Genomic DNA, 24,585 nt, shown 5'->3' on the forward strand with positions numbered 1-24,585 from the left:
GCACTGTAATAATTTTGCAACTGAGACAGCCCTGAAAATCGCCGATTCCCTGATCGGTGCTCTGGTTACTGAACTAGGGAGCTGACTGAGACACACCCAAAACAATAGTAAATAATGGAGAATTTAGCAACTAACAAAACTTCAGTGAAGACAGCACTTTGCGAGTTGAATGCTTTACCATCACCCCATGCTGTGTGAATATGTTCGTTATTTGAGATACAAGTGTTGAACTGAGGATGGCTAATGCACTAAATCTAGAGGCAACACATTGCATGCGTTTGAAACGTCATTCCCTCAGCCGTTAAACGGCTTCTGTGCAGTAAAAAATGTTAATTGTTCCATTTGGGACAATACAACTCTTTTAAAATGTATACATTACATGGCTGAGTGCATAGTGTATAAGTGCATAGTGTACAGTGCAGAATTTGGGACACCTGTTTGAAAACAATACCTGTTTCTGAATACACCCTTCATATGCAATTGGTCAAATTAACAGATAGTCCTGCCTCAAACTCATGCCATTGGTTGAGCCAATGTTGTTGTGTTGGACTGGATGGGTCACTCAAAACTAACAGTGGAAATGTTAAAAAGGGCCACAGATCCAAAGTTTTTACACTTTTTTGGGAAATCAGCCTATGAATGGTTTCTGCGTATTAAAATCAACAAATTACACACATTAGCTCATATTAGTTTGTATTATTTCGCCTGGTACAATAAGAACTACAGAAGTTACTGAAACTTTTTTTTTTTTGGGTGGCCTAAGGTTATGAAATTATTACAAGTTATTAATTTGAACACACTGAAACTATCATGTCCAATTTATTTCAATAATCCACGGCCACACCAATTATTATTACTCATTATCTGACTGCCATATTACAAATTCTATGCTTGGCTGCTCATCAAACATACAGTGCCTGGCCAAAAAAAGTTGCCGTTTGGATTTAAATAAGCAGATATTTAAGAGCCTAGGACTGGATCATTGCAGTGATTAATATGTTTCAGTTGGCAACAATATTTTTAACCCTAACTGATAAAGTGTGTAGTTTCTAATTTCTTAAACAACCATGTCACCATGGTGATGGTGTAGTGGGCTAAAGCACATGACTGGTAATCAGAAGGTTGCTGGTTCAATCCCCACAACCACCACCATTGTGTCCTTGAGCAAGGACTTAACTCAGGTTGCTCCGGGGGGATTGTCCCTGTAATAAGTGCACTGTAAGTTGCTTTGGATAAAAGCGTCTGCTAAATGCATAAATGTAAATGTAAGATGGATCCCGTGGTCGTGGAAACGATGTTACTGTGTTTCAGAAGTGGCAAATTATTGGCCTGCATCAAGCAAAGAAAACAACTAAGGAGATTGCTAAAATCACTGGAATTAGCATTATATGCCAATGCATTATAAAAACCTGGTGAACCGTCAGCTTCGTGGAAGAAATGTGGTTGGAAAAAAATCTTGAATGATCATGATCGGAGATCACTAAAATGCTTGGTGAAGTCACATCGTAAAAAATTGACAGTAGAACTCATGGCTATGTTTAATAGTGAAAGTAAGAGAATTTCCACACGCACAATGTGATGAGAACTTACAGGATTGGGACTAAACAGCTGTGTGGCCACAAGAAAGTCACTTGTTAATGAGGCTAATCAAAAAAAATGACTTCAGTGTGCTAGGGGGCATAAAGATTGGAATGTGGAGCAATGGAAAAAGGTCATGTGGTCTGATGAGTCCAGATTTACCCTATACCAAAGCGATGGGCGAGTCAGGGTAAGATGGGAAGTGCATGAAGCGATGCACCTGTCACGCATAGTGCCCACTCTACAAGCCTCTGGAGGCATGTTATGATCTGGGGTTGATTCAGTTGGTCAGGTCTAGGCTCAGCAAGGTTATGCGGCAATAAAATGAATTCAGCTGACTACCTGAATGTACTGAATGACCAGGTTATCCCATCAATGGATTTTATCTTCCCTGACGGCACAGGCATATACCAGGACGACTATGCCAAAATTCATCGGGCTCAAATTGTGAAAGAGTTGTTCAGGGAGCATGAGGAATCATTTTCACACATGAATTCCTGACCTTAACCCCATTGAAAGTCTTTGGTATGTTCTGGAGAAGACTTTACGGAGTGGTTTAACTATACTAACAGAAGATCTCGGCCAAAAATTAATGCAACTCTGGACAGAAATAAATGTTGTGGCGTTGGATAAGGTTGTCGAAACAATGCCACAACGAATGCGCACCGTAATCAAAACTAAAGCCAGTCCAACGAAATATATTAGAGTATGCGACTGTTTATTTGGCCAGGCAGTATAGATGTGCGCACCTCTTCAGCGATGAAGATCTCCGGAAAGAGTACGTCAGCTGACGTGTCACATGATAGTTGTCATATGATTTGCATACATGCGAATGACCTGTGTTGTTAAGATGATTAGCTGTAGTCAACAGTGAGAGAGACGAAACTCAAGACATCTGGAGTGTCAGTCCCAGACTCACCATGGCTTGGACAAAATATCAGCTCTTTCTCGCCGGTCTGATGCTCACCACAGGCTCGATTAACACATTATCCGCAAAGTAAGTTGCAGACTCGGTGTTTGTTTACATCTGCTTTCCGCCTTGTTAATCTGTTTTGTTGAGCCAACTTCTGCCGCTTTAAATAGGGCAGACAAGGGTATTTCAATTCATTTTCACGTCGTCCTTAACAAAATTGTACACAGTTTCATTATTTTGCGAAGACAGGTTACTATTTGTAAAACATCTGCAAGGGTGAATTTAGGCTTTTACACATGGAATAGAGAGAGAGAGAGAAAGAGAGAGAGAAAAGAAAGGACATCGTTATTTAATTTGTCCCCTTTCAGTAATTTGGATGCATTTAATCTACAATGTTAAAGTTAATCAGAAAGAAATCGCACATTTTGGGACAAGCTATGATGACTCACGTGCATCTGTCATTATCAGACGTGCACTATCAGCAATTTTGTCAACTTCTTGTGACAAGTAGTCAGTCCTGTTACAACCGCACCATTAGTGTTTTAAATCGAATTGGGTATTCGTAAGTTGCTATGTCCATTGACTACACTACGGTGTAATTTGATGTTTAACTTAATACACTTCATGTCTAAATTCGAAGCTTGATGTTTCAGCGCAGCAGTTATTGGATACTTCACTGCACGCTCTGTCTGCTAAAACATCTGACACTGATTGTGATGCATGTAACACATTTAGATTTTTATAAATCTGGACAAGGCATTTGTTACATAAGAGAAACATGTACACTCCTTTTTGTGGTCATAAATATAATTACTTAAATGAACAATTTCCTTAAAGGGATAGTTCCCCCAAAATGAAAATTCTCTCATCATTTACTCACCCTCATGCCATCCCAGATGTGTATGACTTTCTTTCTTCTGCTGAACACAAACAAAGATTTTTAGAAGAATGTATCAGCTCTGTAGGTCCATACAATGCAAGTGAATGGTGTCCAGAACTTTGAAGCTCCAAAAGCATATAAAGGCAGCATAAAAATAGTCCATATGACTCCAGTGGTTAAATCCATATCTTCAAAAGTGATAAGTGTGGGCGAGAAACAGAAGTGTGCATGAGAAACAGATCAATATTTAAGTCCTTTTTCACTATAAATTCTCCTCCCTGCCCAGTAGGTGGCGATATGCACAAAGAATGTGAATCGAAGAAGAAGAATGGGACTGAACACACTCTGGTCCCCATTGTTCCGTCCCAAACTCACACATTTGGTTGCTCCAGTGTTGCTGTGTCAGGCTGGTCGGGATGCTCAAAGAAACAAATCAGTGTTTTGATTGTGCCATAGTGTTTACACTTTTCAACTTCTCTCTGCTAGGTCGTCTATGCGTATAAAGCTGGGTTAGGAAAAAGTAGTTTAACGTCAAAAACATCACATCACCTTTATCTAAATCTACTCACCTTCTAGATGGGCTGATATGTTCTCTGCACCTGGATGTCATGGTGCCCCAAACCACACCTTCTCCCACCCCTTTGTGCAGGTAACTATCTTCATCTTCTTCATCTGTTCTCACCAAGACAACATCATTCAAACTTCTTTCTCAGCACATTTTTGTCAGTAGTTCTAAGGAAACTGAGAATATGTCGATTTCTATGTTTTGGCAAAGTGAGAACTGGTTTTGACTCCAGTTTCTTCCCATTCTATCACTTTCTCTTTTCTGCCACTTTTCACCATTACACTTAAAAAATATCCTCTTTGTTTTTCTCTCCTTTACTCTGTCTTTTACAACCCCATCTTCCTCTCTCCCATCCAGGCTGTGGGAATGTTTTTGGGAGAGCTGTCCTGCCTGGTGGTGTTCTACATCCTCCTTTGTCATGATCGGCGCAAACCTGAGCCCACCATGGATCCAGGCGAAAGTTTCAACCCCCTTGTTTTCCTCCCTCCTGCGCTTTGTGACATGACCGGAACCTCCATCATGTATGTTGGTGAGTAAGTGCCCCTGAGAGTAAGGTTATATTTATATATGTTTTGTTGAAAAACTTTAGTTCCTTAACATCTATTTGTTCGAAAGGGCTAGTGATGGGTCGTTCATGAACGATTCGTTTCGTTTTGAACGAATCTTTTATATGACTCAGAAGAACGAGTACTCTCAGAGAGTGATTCGTTCATTTTGTGTTGGCCGCGCATTGCGCAACCTCCGTTCGTTTGTTATGTGAAAACCGCATAGGTGCTGTACAGGAAACAGAAATGATTAGTTCACCTTTCAACTCTTTTGGTCCGAGTCGTCCGTTTTTTTGTCACGTGACAGCCGTATACGCATTGCTCACACAGGAAACAGAAATTATTAGTTCACCTCCATAGCCACTGGTCCGAGTCGTTCGTTCTTTTGTCACATGACAAAAGAACGAATGACTCGGACCACAAGATTCAATCCAGAGGTGAACTAATCTTTCTGTTTCTCATAATTTGTCCTTGGCTGCATTATAATTTTTTCCTTATTGGAACTATAATCAAAGTTTGCGTAAGCAGACATGTTGAGGGGGATTTGGCTATTGAAAATGTAACATTTTAATTTAATTCTGCTCAAATGAACAAAATGACTTGAATAAAGATTAGTTCATTTTGCTGAACGAGACTCAAAAATCCAAATCAGTAAAATGATCCGATCTTCCCATCACTAGAAAGGGCCAATGTAGAGTTACATTTATCTGCCTTATTTCAGAAAATGTATAAACAAGTTTAGTCTTGTACTTTTATACAAATAGAACAGTTTTTTATAATTTGCTTCCTTTTTCTTCATGTCTCTAGCACTGAATATGACCAGCGCCTCCAGTTTCCAGATGCTGCGAGGAGCTGTAATCATCTTCACCGGACTGTTGTCTGTAGCATTCTTAGGACGACGACTGCAGCCAAGCCAGTGGGTTGGAATCCTAGTCACCATCCTCGGGCTGGTGGTGGTTGGCCTGGCTGACTTTGTGAGCCGCCATGGAGATGACTCTCATAAACTCAGTGAGGTTATCACAGGTAATGTGCTGCAGAATTATTTGAATCATCATCCAGAGTGAATGATTATTTCAAAATAGTCTTTGGGGAGATAACTAAATGCACACACGCTAAGATTAATGTGTAAGAACAGGTGTGTATTTCTGATTGGCCAATCAGAAAATCCTGTCATCACAGACATGGACTGATAATCTGGGTATTGTTTTTCCTTTTTCTTGATTTTTTTTTTCTAAGAGTCTTATCTTAAAAGGCTTTTGCACTGACTAGCTTTTGATCTTTGCCTTATAGGGGACCTTTTGATCATCATGGCACAGATTATTGTTGCAGTCCAGATGGTCCTGGAGGAGAAGTTTGTTTACAAACACAATGTGCATCCTTTAAAAGCTGTTGGGACTGAGGGTAATTGTTTTTGTACCTTTTTTTTTTTTTTTTTTTTTTTTAAATGAGTTTGAGTTGTTTTTAACCTTTTTGAAATCAGTTAAGCCAATGACCATGTTTGATCCAAGGATATTGATGTTGAATAATAGTAGTGCCAGAATGTTTACAGACTTTGTGTTTTGCTTTTTAGCACAGAGTCTAAAAGTACCTGCTTACTGTGTCTTACACTGATTATACTTAAAGGAATATTCCGGGTTCAATACAAGTTAAGCTCAAAGGACAGCATTTGTTGCATAACATTGATTACCACAAAACCTAATTTTGAACTGTCCCTCATTTTCTTTAAAAAAAACACACAAATCTAGGTTATAGTGAGGCACTTACAATGGAAGTAAATGGGGACAATCTGTAAACATTAAAATACTAATTGCTTTTAAAGTATAGCAACAAGAAGTAAACAATATGTGTGTTAACATGATTTTAGTGTGATTAAAATTGCTTTCTAATTTTTTCTGTCCAATTTTACAACTTTGTTGCCATGACAACATAAACCCTAAAAAACTTAAACGACCGTGAAAAGAATTTAAACAAAATAATTTGAAAAATCTAACTGTTACATTTATGAAATCTGTGACAGATCAAAGGATATATATGGATAAAAGTTAAAGTATTGACTGGCTTGCATCCAAATCTTGTCATTACAGTGTAGTTAATAGTGATTGGCCAGGATGATTAATCTGCCGATAATTGGCCATTTTTGGCAGATAACTGCGCCTAATTGACCAATTAAAAGAAGCTGTCATTTCACATAGTGTCAGTTCCAATATCTACCAACAGCAGTGAATTTTGAGTAAATTTAGTGAATTTTGAGTAAATATTATATGAAGTGTTCATTTCAGGTAATTTTGTATACATCTCATTTGCTATCATTCAGTTATATTATACTATTCGACTATCTACCACCTTGGTCTCTAAAGATCGGCATTGTCCAATTAAAAATCCATAATGGTCTAACACTAGTATGTACTGCAGACTTGGTCTACGTTGAGTCTGTTTCCCAGTGGCTTAGTTGTCCTCTCTCTCTCTCTCTCTCTCTCTCTCTCACTCAGGCATTTTTGGATTTTTCATCCTGTCTATCCTCCTCATCCCGATGTTCTACATCCATGTTGGCAGTTTTGCAGATAACCCACGACAGGTCCTTGAGGACGCACTGGACGCCTTCTGTCAAATAGGCCATAAGCCTCTCATCTTGCTGGCATTGCTGGGCAACACTGTGAGCATCGCCTTCTTTAACTTTGCGGGCATCAGTGTCACTAAGGAGATAAGTGCCACCACTCGCATGGTACTTGACAGTCTGCGTACTCTAGTCATCTGGGCTGTGAGTTTGGCACTGGGTTGGGAGGTATTCCATGGCCTACAGATTCTGGGCTTCATTATCCTCCTCGTGGGTACAGCGCTGTACAATGGACTCCACAAACCTTTGATAGCCAAGCTGCCCTGCTATTCTGCAGAGCAGATAGCAGAAGAGGGAGATGCCCCCGAAAGAGAGAGACTGCTTGGTGGGGAAAAAGCTGCACAGGAGAGCTAATATTGGACAAAATGCTGCCTGCAATGCCTTGCTCTTTGTGTGTGTGTGTGTGTGTGTGTGTGTGTTTAGGCATTTACTTTGTTTTTAACAGGTATTTCCATTTTACGCACAGAACTGAAATGAATGAGTAGGTGAGTACTTCTATTGTAATCTTTGTCAAAATCAGATAAGAGATGGAGTTTGTGGCAAAAGAGAATCACATTTTAGTATTGTTTTAGAAGAGTTTGAATCAACACACTGCTGACCTCATCACTTTTTTTTTTTTTTTTTCTTCTCAACTGTAAAAAGTACAAAAAATTTAAGATTTTTAAATGGTTTTGTATACAAAGCATTACTTTTAAAAAGGGATGGAAACAACATAGTTTAAAAAAAAATATTGTCAATATTTTAAAATGTTGTTTTTTTTTAATGCTGTTTTTATAGGTTTTTAAATTGAAAGCAATTATCTTTTTGCTAATTTTTAATGTGCTGTGTGACTACATGTCCTGTTATTTTACTTTAATTTTAATTGTGGAATATTTTTAATCATCTGTGAAATGGGTTCAATGTACTGACAGAAAAAGACTGTAAGATTTTGGAGAGCTTTAAATTTACATTTGGCTTCTGAGAATGTGAAAATGAACATTTAGTGTCAGCAAAAATTCATTTTTTTTTTCCTTAAAATTACACAAAAAAGCATCCTTTGCAATATGTTGTCCATTCATGTGCATTGGAATTTCAATGGAGGAATCATAAAGAAGCATAAATTCCTTCTCACATTCTCTTTAGAAACATTTGCCCATGTGGATTATGTATATATGTAAGATTCACTTAAATGCACTGTGTTGGTAATAAGACTTGTTATTGATTTTAGGTATAATTAATTACATGTATTGAGACTTTTTTAAATGCTTTCAGCTTCACTTTATACTTACATATAGTTACTGTACTGTCTGCACTACAAAACAATACCTGTAAAACACAACACTAGATATGAACCTACACTCTGTATGGGCATTACATCCCAATGCAAAGATTAAAACATAAACTGCATTAATATGACTAATTAAAACGCTAATTTGACCGCATGTTTTTTTCCTTTTGGTATTTATTTATTTATTTTATTATTTTCAATATTGTTATTGTTTGTAATCACAACGATTCGAGCACTTGTGACGTCACGGATCGTTATGCTTGCTCAGTCATCTATCCACCACTGCTGCTGCTGCCGCCGAGAGATAGCGAGACACACAGCGTGCGCTTCAGTCATTAATTTGCGTCTCAAACGGTATGGGATTATGTCCAGCGTTTTGTACCATCATGGCCTTTAGAACGGAAAGCGACGTTTTAAAGTCTTCTGAAACAGCACGGGCTGTCGCTGCAGAGAGAGGTAATGTATACACCGGGTACCTTCCCGCGAGCTAGTCCGCAGTATTAGCGGGATTACAACTGTCAAAACATTCCGTGGACACCTTGTTTTTGTAATAGGGACCTGGTAACTGAAAGTTAAATTAAATGCCTGTGAAGCGGCGCTGATATTCAGTGTAGCTAATTAGCGAGGCATCGCTTCAATGCGCTGGTTTGTTCGGTGATTCTGGTCTGGCTGATGCTTTAGCATTTTAGCTAGCTTGTGTCCTATGTCTCCCTCTGTATCGCTATATGCGGAAAGGACGGAGAAACCCTCAACCAAGGTGTACAAACAGATGCGGTTTGCAGCATAGCTTGTGGATGTTAGCGTAAGCTAACATGAACGTCAGTAATGTAGCCAGTTAATAAAAACAGATGACAGGCCAGCTGCAGCAATCTCCATTAAAACATGAACCGTGCTGCATGAAGCTGTTGTGGCAGCTGGTTTTAGACTAATATGCAATTTATGATCAGTTCTACCAGCCAGGCTGGTGATACCACAGCAAAAATGTGACAGTTTAATTTTTCCCCCAAATTCTGTGTTTTCCTTTCTCTCTCTCTCTCTCTCTATCTCTCTCTCTCTCTCAAAATTCCATGTTTTAAAGTTTCATTTAATTTCATCATCTAAATGTTGTCTAATCAAATTAAATCCAACAAACAATTGAAAATAGAACAATTACTTTTCAACATACCATTGCATTTTTTAAACAAACCTTTATTCATTACAACAGCACTCTTGCACATCTACATACCATGTTTATAAACATTTTTATTGTGCAAAAATGGTTTATTACTTTAGTTATGTTTATACCTTAATCTACATCTATATGTATTAGTAAAAAAATAATTTTGTGTGTGTCAAAATGTCAGTTTGCATATTTTTGTGTTTGGGCTGCAATGTTTACCTTCTTAGCAAAATTGTTAATTGTAGCCTAAACGATTGCACATTTTCCTCTAGTTGACATCAAACAGAGCAGAGCAGTTGTGTATCATAACATTAAACATGCATATAGAACAATCAGGCTTTTTTGCTATGTAGATTTAGAGATTATGTTGGAGTAACTGTCTTGCAGATAAAGTGAATTTAGCTTTTTTTTCAGGCCTACAGTAAGCCTGTTCCTCAAGGGTTTGACTGTATTTAGCCCCATCAATTTTGTGACAGTCAAAAGGAATCAGGACATGTTCTTCTGCAGATCTTGCTTATTCTGCACAGAGGACAACCTCAGTACAGGTCAGATTCATGTAGTTTTGGCTGCCTTTACAGATTACACACTTTACAGTTTATGGATGCAGCCAGTAAATGTTTTTGTCATTATGATATTTATCATGTTCAGTAAGTTCTGCTGGCAGCCATTATAGGTGTGGATATCTCCCTGACACCCGCAGACCTATCTAGAACCTCTCATTTCTATTTTAACTAAATGAACACTTTTTAAACAGACCTATATTTGTTGATCTTACTCTGATTTTCAGTGAGGGACCGAGCACACTGATGTGAGGTGTAGAGCATATTTGAGTGTGCTCAGTCCACTCTTGAGCATCAGGATGAGTGGAACAGGGGAGCAGTCCGATATCCTGGCTGTCGGGAGCATGGTCCGGGAGCGATGGAGAGTGGTGAGTTTCTTTTGTAGGAGAATCTTCTTCAAATTAAACCTTAAGATGCACTTCAACCTCTTCAACTATGCAAACCTACCGGTGGGTCCATAAGGGGGCGCTATGTCACGAAAAATGTTTACGTGAATTCAAGTCTCCGAATACATAAGTCAGGCATATGTGGTATCGTTTGAAAGCTTAGAATCTAAACTTTTCACAGATCACCATAACTTCTGAATTTATGTTACATAAAATAACAAAAGGCCTAAAAACATTTGCGTCGCAAATCAGCGCCACCTAGAGATAAGTTGGTAAAAATATTAATATGAGTATAAAAGTCTTTCAAATAGCACTTAAATAGAAAAATCATATATAAAGTGAAAGCTCTCATTCTCAGAAATGTGACTGTAGAGTGTTTGTTGCCCTAATATCACAGTTTGAAAGATTTTCAACACAAAGTGATAGATGATTAAGACATCAAATACAAATGTCTCATTTATGCATTGATCGCTGCTGCTGTATGCCCCAAATAGCTAAAAACTTTATATCTGCTCTTATCTTAGGCAGTTTTCTACTAAATGAGCCATTTTTTAATTGTCTGTGAGCTTGCTTGTGTATATAATCCAATGTTATATCTTAGATGTCCAGAACAAAATATGCGGTCCAGTAGGAAAAGCATGCTAAACAAATCATCGAAAATATATGTTTATATATATATATATATATATATATATATATAAAATTGCGGGTGGCATCCCAAAAATGGCCCAGAGTTGAAGAGGTTAAGGATTAAAAGTTCAGGAGTGTATTGAAGTAAGATTCATGAAAATGTAATGATGGTTGTCAGCCTAATTTATGTAAAAGTTCACTCAGACAAGGAGATTTTTTTTTTTAGCTCAGTCAACCGATACACTGCAGGTGCGTCAAGCAATGCTGACATCAAGGAAAAGTATACAGCATGCTGACACATAGTCAAGAGACAGAGTATTTTATTTCATGACAAAAAAAATGTTCAGGACATTTTTAAAGACATTATTTCATGCTGAAACATAACTGTCATGTAACATCTGTGCTCTGATAGTCTATTCAGGTATAGGAGAACAAATATTTAGTTTTTGTGTCAGAATTTCCTTGTCATTCATTCCAAGTTTTCTCTGCTGTCCAGTTGAAGAAGATTGGTGGTGGTGGTTTTGGTGAGATCTATGAAGTCCTGGACCAGGTCAACCAGGTGAATGTGGCTCTGAAAGTAGAGTCTTCCCAACAACCCAAACAGGTCCTGAAGATGGAAGTAGCAGTTCTGAAAAGGCTTCAGGGTAAGGATGAACACAAACAATTAAGATACAGATTCAGTATTTTTTGCTAAGTGCTAAACTTTCAATCAAAATAATAACAGCAGAATAGCTGCATTATTCTACATGGTGTTGGGCGACATTCATAAACGCTGCCATGTATGTCGAACTGAATATTACTAGTTTTGTTTCGATAATCTCCTAAAATGAGACACTTTCATTCACAAAATATATTATGCAAATAGCGTATTTCTACAATGGCATTGGTAAATAAAAAATTCTGTTTTTGTGTAATGCTGCATCTACGCTGCTAGTTGTCAGCGGAACATAAACACGAGGATTGCTGAGTGCATTTTTAAGCTACAGATCTGAAATGCATGTCTCTCTTTCATCAGATTGTGATTGATGAAGGGTTTAAACAAACATGAAGACAATATATGAAAAATGCACAATGCTTATTAGATATTTCTAATGATTCTATAAATGTCATAATCTTACTAGAAGCATTTTGTACAATGTGCTACTCCATTAAAGATATTATTGGAAAAATATTGTTGGATTTGTTTACCACTCACCAATTTTTTTTTGTTGATGTTGACCTATTTTCTAGGGAAAGACCACGTTTGCCGCTTTGTCGGCTGTGGACGCAATGACCGCTTCAACTATGTGGTCATGGAGCTTCAGGTGAGTCATCGGTTTTTCTCCCCTTTTCTCCTCAATTTGGAATGCCCAATTCCCAATGTGCTCTAAGTCCTCGTGGTGGCGTAGTGACTCAATCCGGGTGGCGGAATCTCAGTTGCCTCCGCGTCTGAGACAGTCAATCCGCACATCTTATCACGTGGCTTGTTGAGCGCATTACCGCGGAGACGTAGCGTGTGTGGAGGCTTCACGTTATTCTCCGCGGCATCCACGCACAACTCACCACACGCTCCACCGAGAGCGAGAACCACATTATAGCGACCAGGAGGAGGTTACCCCATGTGACTCTACCCTCCCTAGCAACCGGGCCAATTTGGTTGCTTAGGAGACCTGGCTGGAGTCACTCAGCACACCCTGGATTCAAAATCGTGACTCCAGGGGTGGTAGTCAGCGTCTTTACTCGCTGAGCTACCCAGGCCCCCCTTGATTCATTATTTTATATTCTGAATTTATGGAGAATGACCACTTACAAGTCATAAAATACAACAACCTTGACCTCAGTAACCTGATGTTATTTGTCCATTGACATTAAATTGCAGGGAAGAAACTTGGCAGACCTTCGGCGCACCATGGCCCACGGCACATTCAGCTTCTCCACCACACTCAGGCTGGGCAGACAAATCTTAGAAGCCATTGAGAGCATCCACTCTGTGGGCTTCCTGCACAGAGACATCAAACCAGTAAGAGTGCTCTTTTGATGAGAGACAGAGTCTGCTCTGGAACAAATAGCCCATGGCCTAAAAGCACTTCGATTATAATTCATGTGTTAACAGAGCATCTATAAATAAAATAATAATCTTAAAATCAAACCTTTTCTTTTTCAAACAGTCCAACTTTGCAATGGGCCGACTAGCCAGTACATGCCGAACCTGTTATATGCTTGATTTTGGTTTGGCACGCCAGTTTACAAACTCTTGTCAAGAAGTCCGTCCAGTGAGTAATCCAATTTTTTTTGTATTGCTATGTTTAAGAAACATCACTTTATCACTTTATGGCCCCCTTTCCACCTGGTATTAAGATGCATTTCGGGTGATCCAATCACATGTGGTCAGGTGAGACATATGGCTGTTTATACCTGGTCATTTAAATGCATCTCCTGTGACCTCTTGTGTTCGGATTTGGAGGGTAGGGTCTCTTTCATGACGACATACATCATTCACTATGTCAGTGTGTTACTGCATGATATTAAAGCACAACAAAGTCAGAAAAGACGAAGACAAAACAGTGCACTGTTTCTCCCAGATGCGGTTGAAATTTAATCTAAGCACAAACGCAACGTCAAGCAGAATTATCCTTTATTTTAATAGTTTACCTGTATTAAAGGAGCTTCAGGTGTTCGTGTTTCCCATCTGTGTTGATATCAAACACACTAAAGAAGATCCGTGAAGCTCTCATGATTGTGTATATATGCACTTTTAATATATATATATTTTTTTATCAGATGGTTACTTCCTTTTAAAGCTGCCTGTAACCGGCAAAGTTTAAACTCTTGTTTTAGCACAGCGGTTGATTGACAGGTGAGAGGTGGAGCTTCAATGCTGCCGGGATGCATACAGGATGGATTAGCATGTACACCTCAAACACTATGTGGTCACATGCATTTTTGACCACATTTGAATGTGGTTTTTGTGATCTGATCAAAAAATGTTTTAGACCCTATTTAGGGCTGACCACATGTGATCGGATCACCCGAAACACATCTTAATACCGGGGTCTAAGTGTGCTGTCATTGTGTGTTGCTTAATCTGTTTCTCTGTATTTACTCATCTCTGCATGTTCTCTTTACTGTCCAAAGCCACGTCCAGTGGCGGGATTCAGAGGAACCGTCCGTTATGCTTCTATAAATGCCCACAAGAACAAGGTAATCTCTCTTTTCACACACATTTTCAAGCCAACCGTTCAGGTGTCTTTTATACAATTGATCATAATAATCATTCTCTTTCCACTAAAATGCATGTCCTGTATCATCCCTATGTGTATAAAGGAAATGGGTCGACATGACGACCTGTGGTCTTTATTTTATATGCTTGTGGAATTCATGGTGGGTCAGCTACCCTGGAGAAAGGTCAAGGACAAAGTAAGCACTGGCCCTGTTATAACTTAGATAAAAGTGTTACTAATAGTAGTGTGTTTGTTTTAATCTACTAACCTCTTCCTGGTCATTGCTCTAAATACAGGAACAGGTTGGAAATATGAAGGAGACGTACGACCATCGCCTCATGCTCAAGCACCTCCCAGCTGAGTTTAGCATTTTTCTTGACCATTTCTCCAATCTGGATTACTACACTAAACCAGATTACCAGGTACTGAAAACTGAGACTTTGCAAGTGATTTTTGTAAGTGTGAACACCTTGTCTTCATTGAGTTTCTCTATTTTCATTTCAGCTACTGATGTCAGTTTTTGACAACAGTATGAAGAGCTATAATGTGGTGGAAAATGACCCTTACGACTGGGAGAGAACAGATTCAGAGGACACACTTAATGTTGGAAACCTGGCAACCACAGCCCAGCAGTTGACTCGCCTCACACCTGCATACCTGGGGTAGGTATCCATCATCTATGATGCAACAATCATTAAAGGGATAGTTCACCCAAAAATAAAAATTCTCTTGTCATTTTCTCACCCTCATGCCATCCCAGGTGTGTATGACTTTCTTTCTTCTGCAGAACACAATTGAAGATATTTAGAAGAATATCTCAGCTCTGTAGGTCCATACAATGCAGTGAATGGTGATGCCTGCATAAAAGTTATCCATAAGACTCTCATGGTTTAATTCATGTCTTCTGAAGCGATCCAAACGGTTTTGAGTGAGAACAGACCAAAACAGAACTAATTTTTCACAATTAATTTTGACATCAGCAGTCTGTGGCGATCATGATTTCAAGCTCGATTACACTTTCTAGTGCCATCTAGTGCTCTGCGCATGCCAAGCACTAGGAAGTGTAATCAAGATTGAAATCTTGATTGTGCCTAAAGACCGCAATGGCAAGATGTACAGTGAAAAAGGAGTTGATCTGTTCTCACCCAAAATCGATTAGATCGCTTCAGAAGACATGGATTAAACCACTGAAGTCTTATGATTTACTTTTATGTGCTTTTTGGAACTTTAATGTTTTGGTCACCTTTCACTTGCATTGTATGGACCTACAGATCTGAGATATTCTTCTACAAATCTTTGTTTGTGTTCTGCAGAAAAAAGAAAGTCACCTCTGGGATGGCATGAGGGTGAGTAAATGATGAGAGAATTTTCATTTTTGGGTAAACTATCCCTTTAATTATCTTAGAATATATGATACATTGATTCTCTGTATAAACTGTTTGTTTGAGGTCTTAATTTTTAATTGATTAATGTTTGATTCCATCCAGCATGGCCAATGCCTCTGTAATCCCAGGCGATCTGCAGCGTGAGAACACAGAGGACGTTCTTCAGGGTGAGCGACTCAGTGAGGCTGATAATTGCGCCCCCATCCCAACTCAACCTGCACAGGGAGCGGATGTGTGGGAAGATATTGAGCACAGCCGTGACCGAAACCTCAACCACGTCCAGCCACTAATCAGAAAGGTACTGATAATGGGTGCAAGGAAAAAAAAGACAATTTACATGAAATCACCGCTAATAGTTCTATTATGTTTCAGGTCAAACAGGCTAGCCAAGCTTACTGTCATAAATTGGTTTTGAGTCCAGAAAATTATAGATTTGTTTGTCACACATTCATAACCAAACCAAACTGTGTGAAAAAAACTGGATGTTAAGTAGCACTCTAAAACAGGACTGACAACTGTATTGCTGTGTAAAGGCAAAACGCAGAAACATTAAATTTGTCAAAACTGAGTTATGACCAAAATTGTGTCTCTTAGACCATGAGATATACTGTAACATATGGGTTTGGCTCAACTATGATCAGATTCAGAGAAAACAGAGTGTGAAAATTGCAGTAACTACAAAATCTACATTAAAACCAAAAGAAAAAATAAGCATATGTTGCTCCTGTGTGAATGTAGCACATGTGATGTCAATTGTATTCAGCTTCCTTTGTCATGAGTTTTATATGTGTTTCTCATTCAGGTGGCTAGTGAGGAGGAGCGAAGCAAAGAGGGCAACCAGAGCCCCAACAGTGGCTCTATCCAAGGTTCTCCTAGAAGGGTGCGCTCAGAGACCCTGCTCATTGACCGTGTGGCTCCTCTACTGAGAAGGATGCGCCACAGCCAGAGCATGGACAAGAGACTGACCCCTGAGCCTAAACCCACCATTGAACGCTTTCTGGAGGCCTAGTCAGTATTAAAAGTCTTAAAAGTTCTTGCTTATAAACGTCAATTGGTCAGCTAGGTTCCCATGTATATGGAAAACCTGGAAATATCAGGGAATATTAGAATAGTGATTTTCATGCCTGTAAATTAGGAAAATGTAAAAAATTAAGATATTTATTTTGAATAAATTTAGGCTTTGCTCTGAAATACACTCACTGAGTACTTTATTTGGTACACCTGTACTTATTCATGCAATTATCTAATCAGCCACACCTGAGGAAGCAGTACAATGCATAAAATCACACAGATTGGGTCAGGAGCTTCAGTTAATTTTCACATCAACCATCAAAATGGGGAAAAAATGTGATCTCAGTGATTTCGAGCGTGGCATGATTGTTGGTGCCAGATGGGCTGGTTTGAGTATTTCTGTAACTGCTGATCTCCAGGGATTTTCACGCACAACAGTCCCTAGAGTTTACTCAGAATGGTGCCAAAAACAAAAAACATCCAGTGAGCAGCAGTTCTGTGGAAGGAAACACCTTGTTGACATGAGAGGTCAACGGAGAATGGCCAGACTGGTCCGAGCTGACAGAAAGGCTATGATAACTCAGATAAACACTCTGTACAATTGTAGTAACAGAATAGCATCTCAGAACATGTCGAACCTTGAGGCGGATGGATGGGCTACAACAGCAGAAGATCACGTCGGACACTTTATTAGGACCATAGTGTTCCTTATAAAGTGCTCAGTGAGTGTATTTAATCAGCTAGATATTGCTCTTTGTAAGTGCTTGTGTAGAGTAAAACTTTCTATTTAACCAGAGCAGTTACATCATTGGTCAGCTGAGGGCCTTATTGGAGATATTTGTACACTAATAAGTAGGGACGTCCCAATACCAGTATTGGAATCAGGTCTGATACAGTGCTCATGCACTCGTGCTCTTAAAAATTATCCGATCCCAAAAACCAATACCATCTGAAGTACGAATGTCAATGCGTAAACATTGTGCACAAATTAAATCCACGATTTGTCCTAGTGTGATTATTAAACAACAAAGGCTGCAATGTAATGAAATACATATTACATATTTAGTTAATTAAATTGCAGCCTTTTTGCGGTTTAAAATCACACTGGGTCACACAGCGACCTGTTTTTCCGAAGGTGTGAAGCTGTCGTCACAAACCAGCTTAATTCGGAAGCCCGCCAAAATAAAAGCTCTATTTAAATGGAGCTTTCATTTGATTAAAGTTTTATTTAATTTGTTTATTTAGATGATAAAAATTTAATTAAACTGTTGAATATGGAATTTGTTCCACAAAAATTTGCAAAAGAATCCATATTGATAGGCAGCCTTTACATCTTGGTTTTAATTTGAGTTACAGTTGTTGAAACCAATAAAGTCAGCAGGTCAGCTCTCTTGGTTTTGTTTACAGTATCGTACTCATACTTGTTCTCAAAAAAATGGTATCGGGACATTCCTACTAATAAGTATACTAATTTAAGTCTATTTCAACATTTGGAACCTGACATATAAATTTAATTTATCCTTATCAGTAATCATGAAAGAATGGAAAAGTCATGGAGAAGTCATGGAAATTCAGAGGTCAAATTATGTGGGAATCCTGGAAAAAGTGCCATAGTTTGTGTTGGTGCATTAGTGACTTCAGAATCCCTTCTACTGCTGCTATTCTGTCTTATTAGTTTAGGGAAGCAGCGGCCATGCCTGCCCCAGGACAGGTCTGTCTGCCGGGTTGAGCAGGGCTCCTTGGAGGATGAGGAGGGTGCAGCCAGCAGTGGTTACGTCGCAGTCAACCTCAGCCCAGTCCCCCAAGAGGGCGACTCACAGGAGTGGGTCCTAGTGGAGCTTGAGGGTGGTAGCGGATCAGCTGGCTCTAAACCTGACGAGGAGGAACGCTCAGGGATGTCGCCACACTCCTCCAGCCCCCTCGCCCTCCCTCGAACCTGGTCCGACCCCCTCCCTCAGCGCACTAGCAGCCTAAGTGGTTTAGGAGAATTCCAAACAGGGGTCTGCCACACTGGACCTCCTTTTATCCGCTTGCCTAGCATAACAGGCTTGTCTGGGCTGTCTGGACTGAGGAGACTGCCCACAATCCAGCCTGCATCAATGGTCCATCTCAGCAGAAACTATCTTGAACAGGTGGGTATCCCAAGCTACCTTCTAAAGTAGATTTTGCAACATAAAAGTATACAGTAACTGAGCGATCAACAACAGGTCCTGTCTCTTGTCGTGGTCATAGCTGTCTAGAACAATGTGAACTCTACAAGTTTAAGTCTGTCATGATGAAAACTGTTTAATTGGATAAGGACTACAAAGTCTGAAAATGTAGCAGTAAGCGGTGATTTTATATGGGTGCATTGCAGTGGTTTCACTGCTACTGCACTACGTCTTAAATTTTGGCCAGCGACTAAGATTTAACCATTACTCTATAGCAAGAACACCTCTGCACAGTTTGAGCTGTTTGTTATAAAACAGAGTGAAGCTGAATAGAAAATATTTCACCAGAGCCCATATTTTGGCCAGGCAGAGGACGGTACACTATGAAAAACAGATCTAAAATTAGATTTTTTTTCCTGCAGAGATCCATCAATTATGTCCTGTCTCTTGTCACTATTCCCTTCTCAGTCATCCAATGCAGTGCTACAGTCACAGCAAAAGGCTGGAGACGATTCTCAGATTGACAATCCATCAGGCGATGCAGAAAAAGAGCACAGTCATGTGCCAGCTTATTCACCCCCTAAAAGCCCCAATAAGCACTCTATTCCTGCAGACGAAAACATTATCCCTGTCAAAGCCTCTGAAATAGATGTGGAGAGTGACTCGGGCTGTCTTGATGGTGGACCTTGTACAACTCCCAACCAGGGTGAGATGACTGGGCACAGTGTTGATGCAGCTCCGACATCACCTCGTGAACTCTCCCCCCGAGCCAGTCGCATCCCGGTCCGTGACCCAGACTCGCCGACCCGCAGGGGTTTTCCTGCCCCGTTGTCTCCATCTCTCTCGCTGTCCTGTGAGCACTTCCCATCTGCACTGCTCCGTGACAAGTTCACCTTCCCCACTGGCTTTCGAGGGTCTGACTGGCAGGGAGAGGATCCTCTCTCTCTGTCCTCCTCAGGCCCTCTGTCAAACAAGAGTAAAATACCCAGACACATAAGCCCTACACTAGTGCCGGACCAGCTGTCTGTTAGGCCGCCAGTGCTTATTCCTCGGCCGCCACCAGGCAAACCGCCCCTTCGTACAGGTGGTGAGAACAGGTAAGAGAAGCAAATACATTGTTGTTATCTTTGTTTGTAAATTGATGTGCCTCTATTGTTGTGTTGACATACTGTAAATGGAAAACAACCAATCTAGTTTAACCTCTATGGCTGGTAATTGAGAACCAATTCTTATTCATAACTTGTTCCATAGTGTAAAATATGGAAACTAAATCATTTTAATGACATTAGTTACGCCTGTTGCGATTATCAAATAATCGTCAGATCGTGGTTATTTGAACTAACCATGGGATTATTGTGCACATTAAATTCTAATCACATTCTACTCTCCAAATAAGGGAATTTTAGGATAATATATTGTGGCAGGGTGAGCAAGAGACAGACACAGTGAGTGTGGCATCAAGCCTCTGAGAGGCATTTATTGGAAATAATAATAAACAAATGTCCATAAAAGGAGAAAATAAAGTGTCCAGGGGGAAATGATGTTCAAAATAAAGGGGGAATCTGGCATCCTCGCGGTGAGACGGGGCTCAGTGAAGGGCGTGGAAGTGTCTTTGGAGTGGCCATGCATGAGTGGGGTCCGACGGCCGCACGTGCTCCCCTCATGGGTCCACGGCAGACCCGTGGCAGGTGAGAAGTGAAAGGGGAAGGCGGCCCGGCCTCTAGCCCGTCGGCCGTGATACGTGCTGTTCTACCCCGGACACATCTAACTCGTGCCGGGGGTCTGAGGAGCGGGTCCGGTGACACATCTAATTCGGCCAAACGCTCCCAGCTCTGGTCCTGGGCGTGCGAGGATGCCAGTGTGTGCACACATGGAGATTTGAAGCCGACTCTCCGAGAAGAGGTGTGCTCTGCGTTTTAAAGACAGCAGTGATGAAGCATTATTCACATCAAGTGTGCTTCATTCACCGCTGTCAGAACGAGGCTTATTAATTAAGCACCTCTTCTCACTCTCCTGCCCAACTCCCGTTGTGAGCCCGGCTGAAGGGTGGCCCTAAGAGGCGGGGTGACGATGACGAGAGGGAGGGGCAGGTCGTTCTGCCACAATATATATAAATGCCAAGAATTTGGAAACAATTTATACCTATTTTATTATATGATTCCCAGTTAAATATGAATAAAAGATATAAGGCAGCGGTTTACAAACATTTTGATGCCAAGAACCCCCAAATATGATGGTCCCCTTGCATCTTTCCTGAGATATACAGTAAAAGCTATTTTGATATATAAATACCAATTGATACTGCATGAGAAAAATAGTACAAGTGATATTATACAGACGTGCTGTTTGCTAAATTAAATAATTGACTTTTATATTGCCACTGTACTTGAGCCAAAACAAATTATTTAAATAATACAATATTTTCTGTATATCAAGTTGACAATGTATCTTTTTTCTGCCCAGTACCCATTATAGTATTACATATAAACATTAAAAAAATATATATTTTCAATTCAATTTAAATGTATTTGTAGTCTTTGGAAGGTAGAATGAAACAGTAACAATGTCAAAACGTGCAAAAATGTTTCCTTTTTTACATTTAACACTTTATCTCTTAAATTTTCCGTGGACCCCCTTGAGGCCCTCTTGGGGTCCACGGACCTCAGCTTGACAATTAATCGTGAAAGCCCCAAAACAGACAGTTAATTGTCATAATCGTGATTATTTTTATTTTTTTGGACAATCAGCAGCCAAATTTTATAATCGTGACAACCCTAATGTTCGTTTCTATATATGGTTCTTTAATGTCTGCATTCTTCTGCCGATGCAGATGGAACATTGAATTAAAACACTCTCACAGTGTTTTCTTTTGACTTATTCTGATTCGTGAATGAATGACTCATGAGCCAGTTCTTTTCAATGAATCAGTCTAAATAATTCACAAACAAAATCATCTGGCTGAATCTGTCGGAGCAGTTACATTACTGCAGATATTGTTGACTTTTGCATGACAAATTGATTGTTCTATTCCTCATTTGTAAGGCAGTTTGGATAAAAGCATCTGATAAATGACTGAATGTAAATGTACTAAATGTAAATTAATATCTCATTTTCAGTCATGTCTAACTCAATAAAAAAACAATAACTGTTACTGAGACTTTTTTAAATTAGTGTAATTACTCACAGGTTGTTCATATGACAATGTGTAGTTAAAATGTTACCAAAAATCAGGATTCCGACAGTCATGAAAAATCTGGGGATTTTAAAATTGTGATTTCAAGGCCTGGAAAAGTCATGGACATTGCTAAAATCTTAAAAGTCATGGAAATTTCCAGAGTGAATATGAATTGTCTAGTTTTCCTCTCCTCTAAAAATTTCTCATCAACTAGAAGGTATTGCTCATGTGTAGAGTGAAACTTGCTCGCAAGCCGTAGTTTTTTTCAATTTGTGTGCGAATCGTTCTACAAGTCAGCTTTTGTAAATAATAGGTCAAAATGGTTTACAAATGAGTCTGAATGGTTCATTAGTGAATCGGTCTGAATAAAAATGATTTTTAAATAATCTGTATCCAGAAACACAAATGCCTGGAAAGGCCATGGAAAAGTCATGGCATTTCATTGGTCAACAAGGATGGGAAACCTGAAAAAAATATAGTTTTTTGTTTAGAATATATATAAACAAAATATAGTAAATAGTATAATATAATTAGCATCAATTATTTAATGCCTCCTCAAAAGCTCTAAGAGTCATTAATGGAATTGTTAAGGAAACGAATCGTTAAGGAGAATCAAAATAACTTAAATTCTTGCAATTCCCTATTAACGGCTGGATTTTACAGTGTACAACTGAATGATTGATGTGGTGTTGAATTTTATTCTCAATACCAGACGCAGGCGCTACCGCATTCGTGCTAGCAGCACTGGTGACGCAGATCTCCTGGACAACCTCACTCAGCTTATGCAGGAGCGAGGCGGGCTGGCCGTCAGCTCCTCCTCTCGTTACCAACGCACCACCGCCTCCTCCCTGCAGCGCTCGCTAAGCTCCTCCCCTTCCCGATTTGAGGGTGGCCACAGCCAATCACCAAGTAGCTGTTCAGCCTCCCCGCCCCCTCAAATCAGTGACTTGCGGGTGAATAATGGTTCAGGCCTCAGAGCGGGAAGTTCTGAGAGCAAAACTACAACCAAAATGAGCAAATAAATAGAAAAACATGCATAGTGTATGTAACTGAGGTGTGATTTGTCAGTAATTTGACAGCTGGTTCAAAAATATTACAAGTAGCGTTTAACCTGGTATCAAGTATGAAGCCTGATGAACTGTAGCCTTTTTACAAGGGGTATTTTGATAAATAAGTAGGGAAGAAAGATCAGATATTAGCCAGCTGGAACCAGAAACATCGGTTGTGATTACTTGAAAGCATCATGTCTTTGCTATTTAATAAAAACATTATTATTAAAGGGGTCATATCATAATTTTTTAGGTTCATATATAATGTTAATTTTTTGTGCCAAAACAGTATCATCAGTCTTGCTCTGAAAGTTTTTTAACTTCCCCATCCTTCCATAACTGCTTCTTTGCAACGCCTACAAAACAATCTGTGTTGAAATGCACCACACAAACTGTCAAGATCGGACTGAAATGAAACTTCAGCCACACTTTCCTAACATTGGGATCCTTCAGATGGATATGTAGAGCAACATGATCTTTACACAGCCTGAAACAATAGCAGAACAAGTAATTTTCTTGTCAGAGGGTTAAGGTTTTGTAGGTTAGCTTTGGCTTTCTGTGTTATAAGTGTGACCAATCACCTGGTATTTACTGACTGGCTTGAAAAACATGTTTTCAGAGCTAATTTCCCACGAACCAAAGATGGCAGCATGTCATTGATGGGATGAATGAGAATGCTCCAAGTATATTAGACCAGCTCTTTTTGAGCTGGGAAGAAAGTTGTGAGTTCTGAAAATTGTAGTGTTTTTGTAGTACATCAAGCTCTTTATCTCAAAGGAAGGAAAATTTGATTTCTCATGATATGACCCCGTTAACATGCTGAACATTGTGTAACTTGCTCTTAAAAATGGTAATTGCATTTCATTGGGATAATTTTTATTTATTTATTTTGTAGACCCCATAGAGTTTGTGCCAAATACTCCTGTGTTTTATATTCCTAATATTTTGTTTTTTAAATTGTAGTGATTCATGTATGTTTTTTTTTTTTTCTTATTTTCTTTTCACCTTCTAGTTTACATATATGTGTCAGATTTGAGGTCACTAATGGTGAGAATGTTTGAAATTTGAAAACAATGGGGCTGTACCTAGTAACTCATTGTATTCTGTCCAACAGATGCATGTTTTGAGTTTTGTGAGAGCTCCAGATACAAGCCTTACATTTTATTTTTTATTATCTGTCATCATTGTATTCCTTAATCATTTGTCAAAAGTTTAAACTAATCTTGAAGTGATAGTTCACCCAAAAAGGAAAATTCTTTCATCATTTACTCATCGTAATGCCATCCCAGATGTGTATGACTTTCTTTCTTCTGCTGAACACAAACGAAGATTTTTAGAAGAATATTTCAGCTCTGTAGGTCCATACAATGCAAGTGAATGTGTACCAACATTTTGAAGCTCCAAAATGCACATAAACGCAGCATAAAAGTGATCCATACAACTCTAGTGGTTTAATCCATATCATTAGAAGCAATATGATAGGTGTGGGTGAGAAACAGATCAATATTTTGTCCTTTT

The 24,585-nt window shown here is 39.3% G+C and overlaps 2 protein-coding genes across 5 annotated transcripts; both read left to right on the forward strand.

Moving 5' to 3' along the window:
* The first annotated feature begins 2,407 nt into the window (after positions 1 to 2,407).
* LOC127456719 (solute carrier family 35 member F6-like) lies at positions 2,408 to 8,516 on the forward strand. 2 transcript variants are annotated; one of them, XM_051725240.1, is made up of 6 exons: positions 2,408 to 2,575; positions 3,948 to 4,020; positions 4,294 to 4,465; positions 5,289 to 5,504; positions 5,772 to 5,882; positions 6,971 to 8,516. In XM_051725240.1, exons 1-6 carry the CDS (start codon positions 2,499 to 2,501, stop codon positions 7,447 to 7,449), a joined length of 1,128 nt encoding a protein of 375 aa, XP_051581200.1. In that variant the 5' UTR covers positions 2,408 to 2,498; the 3' UTR covers positions 7,450 to 8,516. The 2 variants fall into 2 exon arrangements, with proteins under 2 accessions (XP_051581200.1, XP_051581201.1); XM_051725241.1 differs by having other exon boundaries at positions 2,428 to 2,575; positions 3,858 to 4,020.
* Positions 8,517 to 8,643: 127 nt separating this feature from the next.
* LOC127456715 (tau-tubulin kinase 2-like) lies at positions 8,644 to 24,389 on the forward strand. Of its 3 annotated transcripts, none has more exons than XM_051725231.1 (16): positions 8,644 to 8,818; positions 9,936 to 10,066; positions 10,309 to 10,449; positions 11,594 to 11,741; positions 12,328 to 12,401; positions 12,956 to 13,096; positions 13,245 to 13,349; positions 14,212 to 14,277; positions 14,401 to 14,493; positions 14,594 to 14,719; positions 14,802 to 14,959; positions 15,785 to 15,980; positions 16,485 to 16,690; positions 18,222 to 18,825; positions 19,312 to 19,940; positions 22,731 to 24,389. In XM_051725231.1, the coding sequence occupies exons 3-16, from the start codon at positions 10,381 to 10,383 to the stop codon at positions 23,038 to 23,040; spliced, it is 2,925 nt and encodes a 974-aa protein (XP_051581191.1). In that variant the 5' UTR covers positions 8,644 to 8,818; positions 9,936 to 10,066; positions 10,309 to 10,380; the 3' UTR covers positions 23,041 to 24,389. The 3 variants fall into 3 exon arrangements, with proteins under 3 accessions (XP_051581191.1, XP_051581193.1, XP_051581192.1); XM_051725233.1 differs by having other exon boundaries at positions 18,369 to 18,825; XM_051725232.1 differs by lacking the exon at positions 9,936 to 10,066.
* Positions 24,390 to 24,585: the final 196 nt, after the last annotated feature.

This window comes from Myxocyprinus asiaticus, chromosome 19 (assembly GCF_019703515.2).
Source record: "Myxocyprinus asiaticus isolate MX2 ecotype Aquarium Trade chromosome 19, UBuf_Myxa_2, whole genome shotgun sequence".
Taxonomy (NCBI): domain Eukaryota; kingdom Metazoa; phylum Chordata; class Actinopteri; order Cypriniformes; family Catostomidae; genus Myxocyprinus; species Myxocyprinus asiaticus.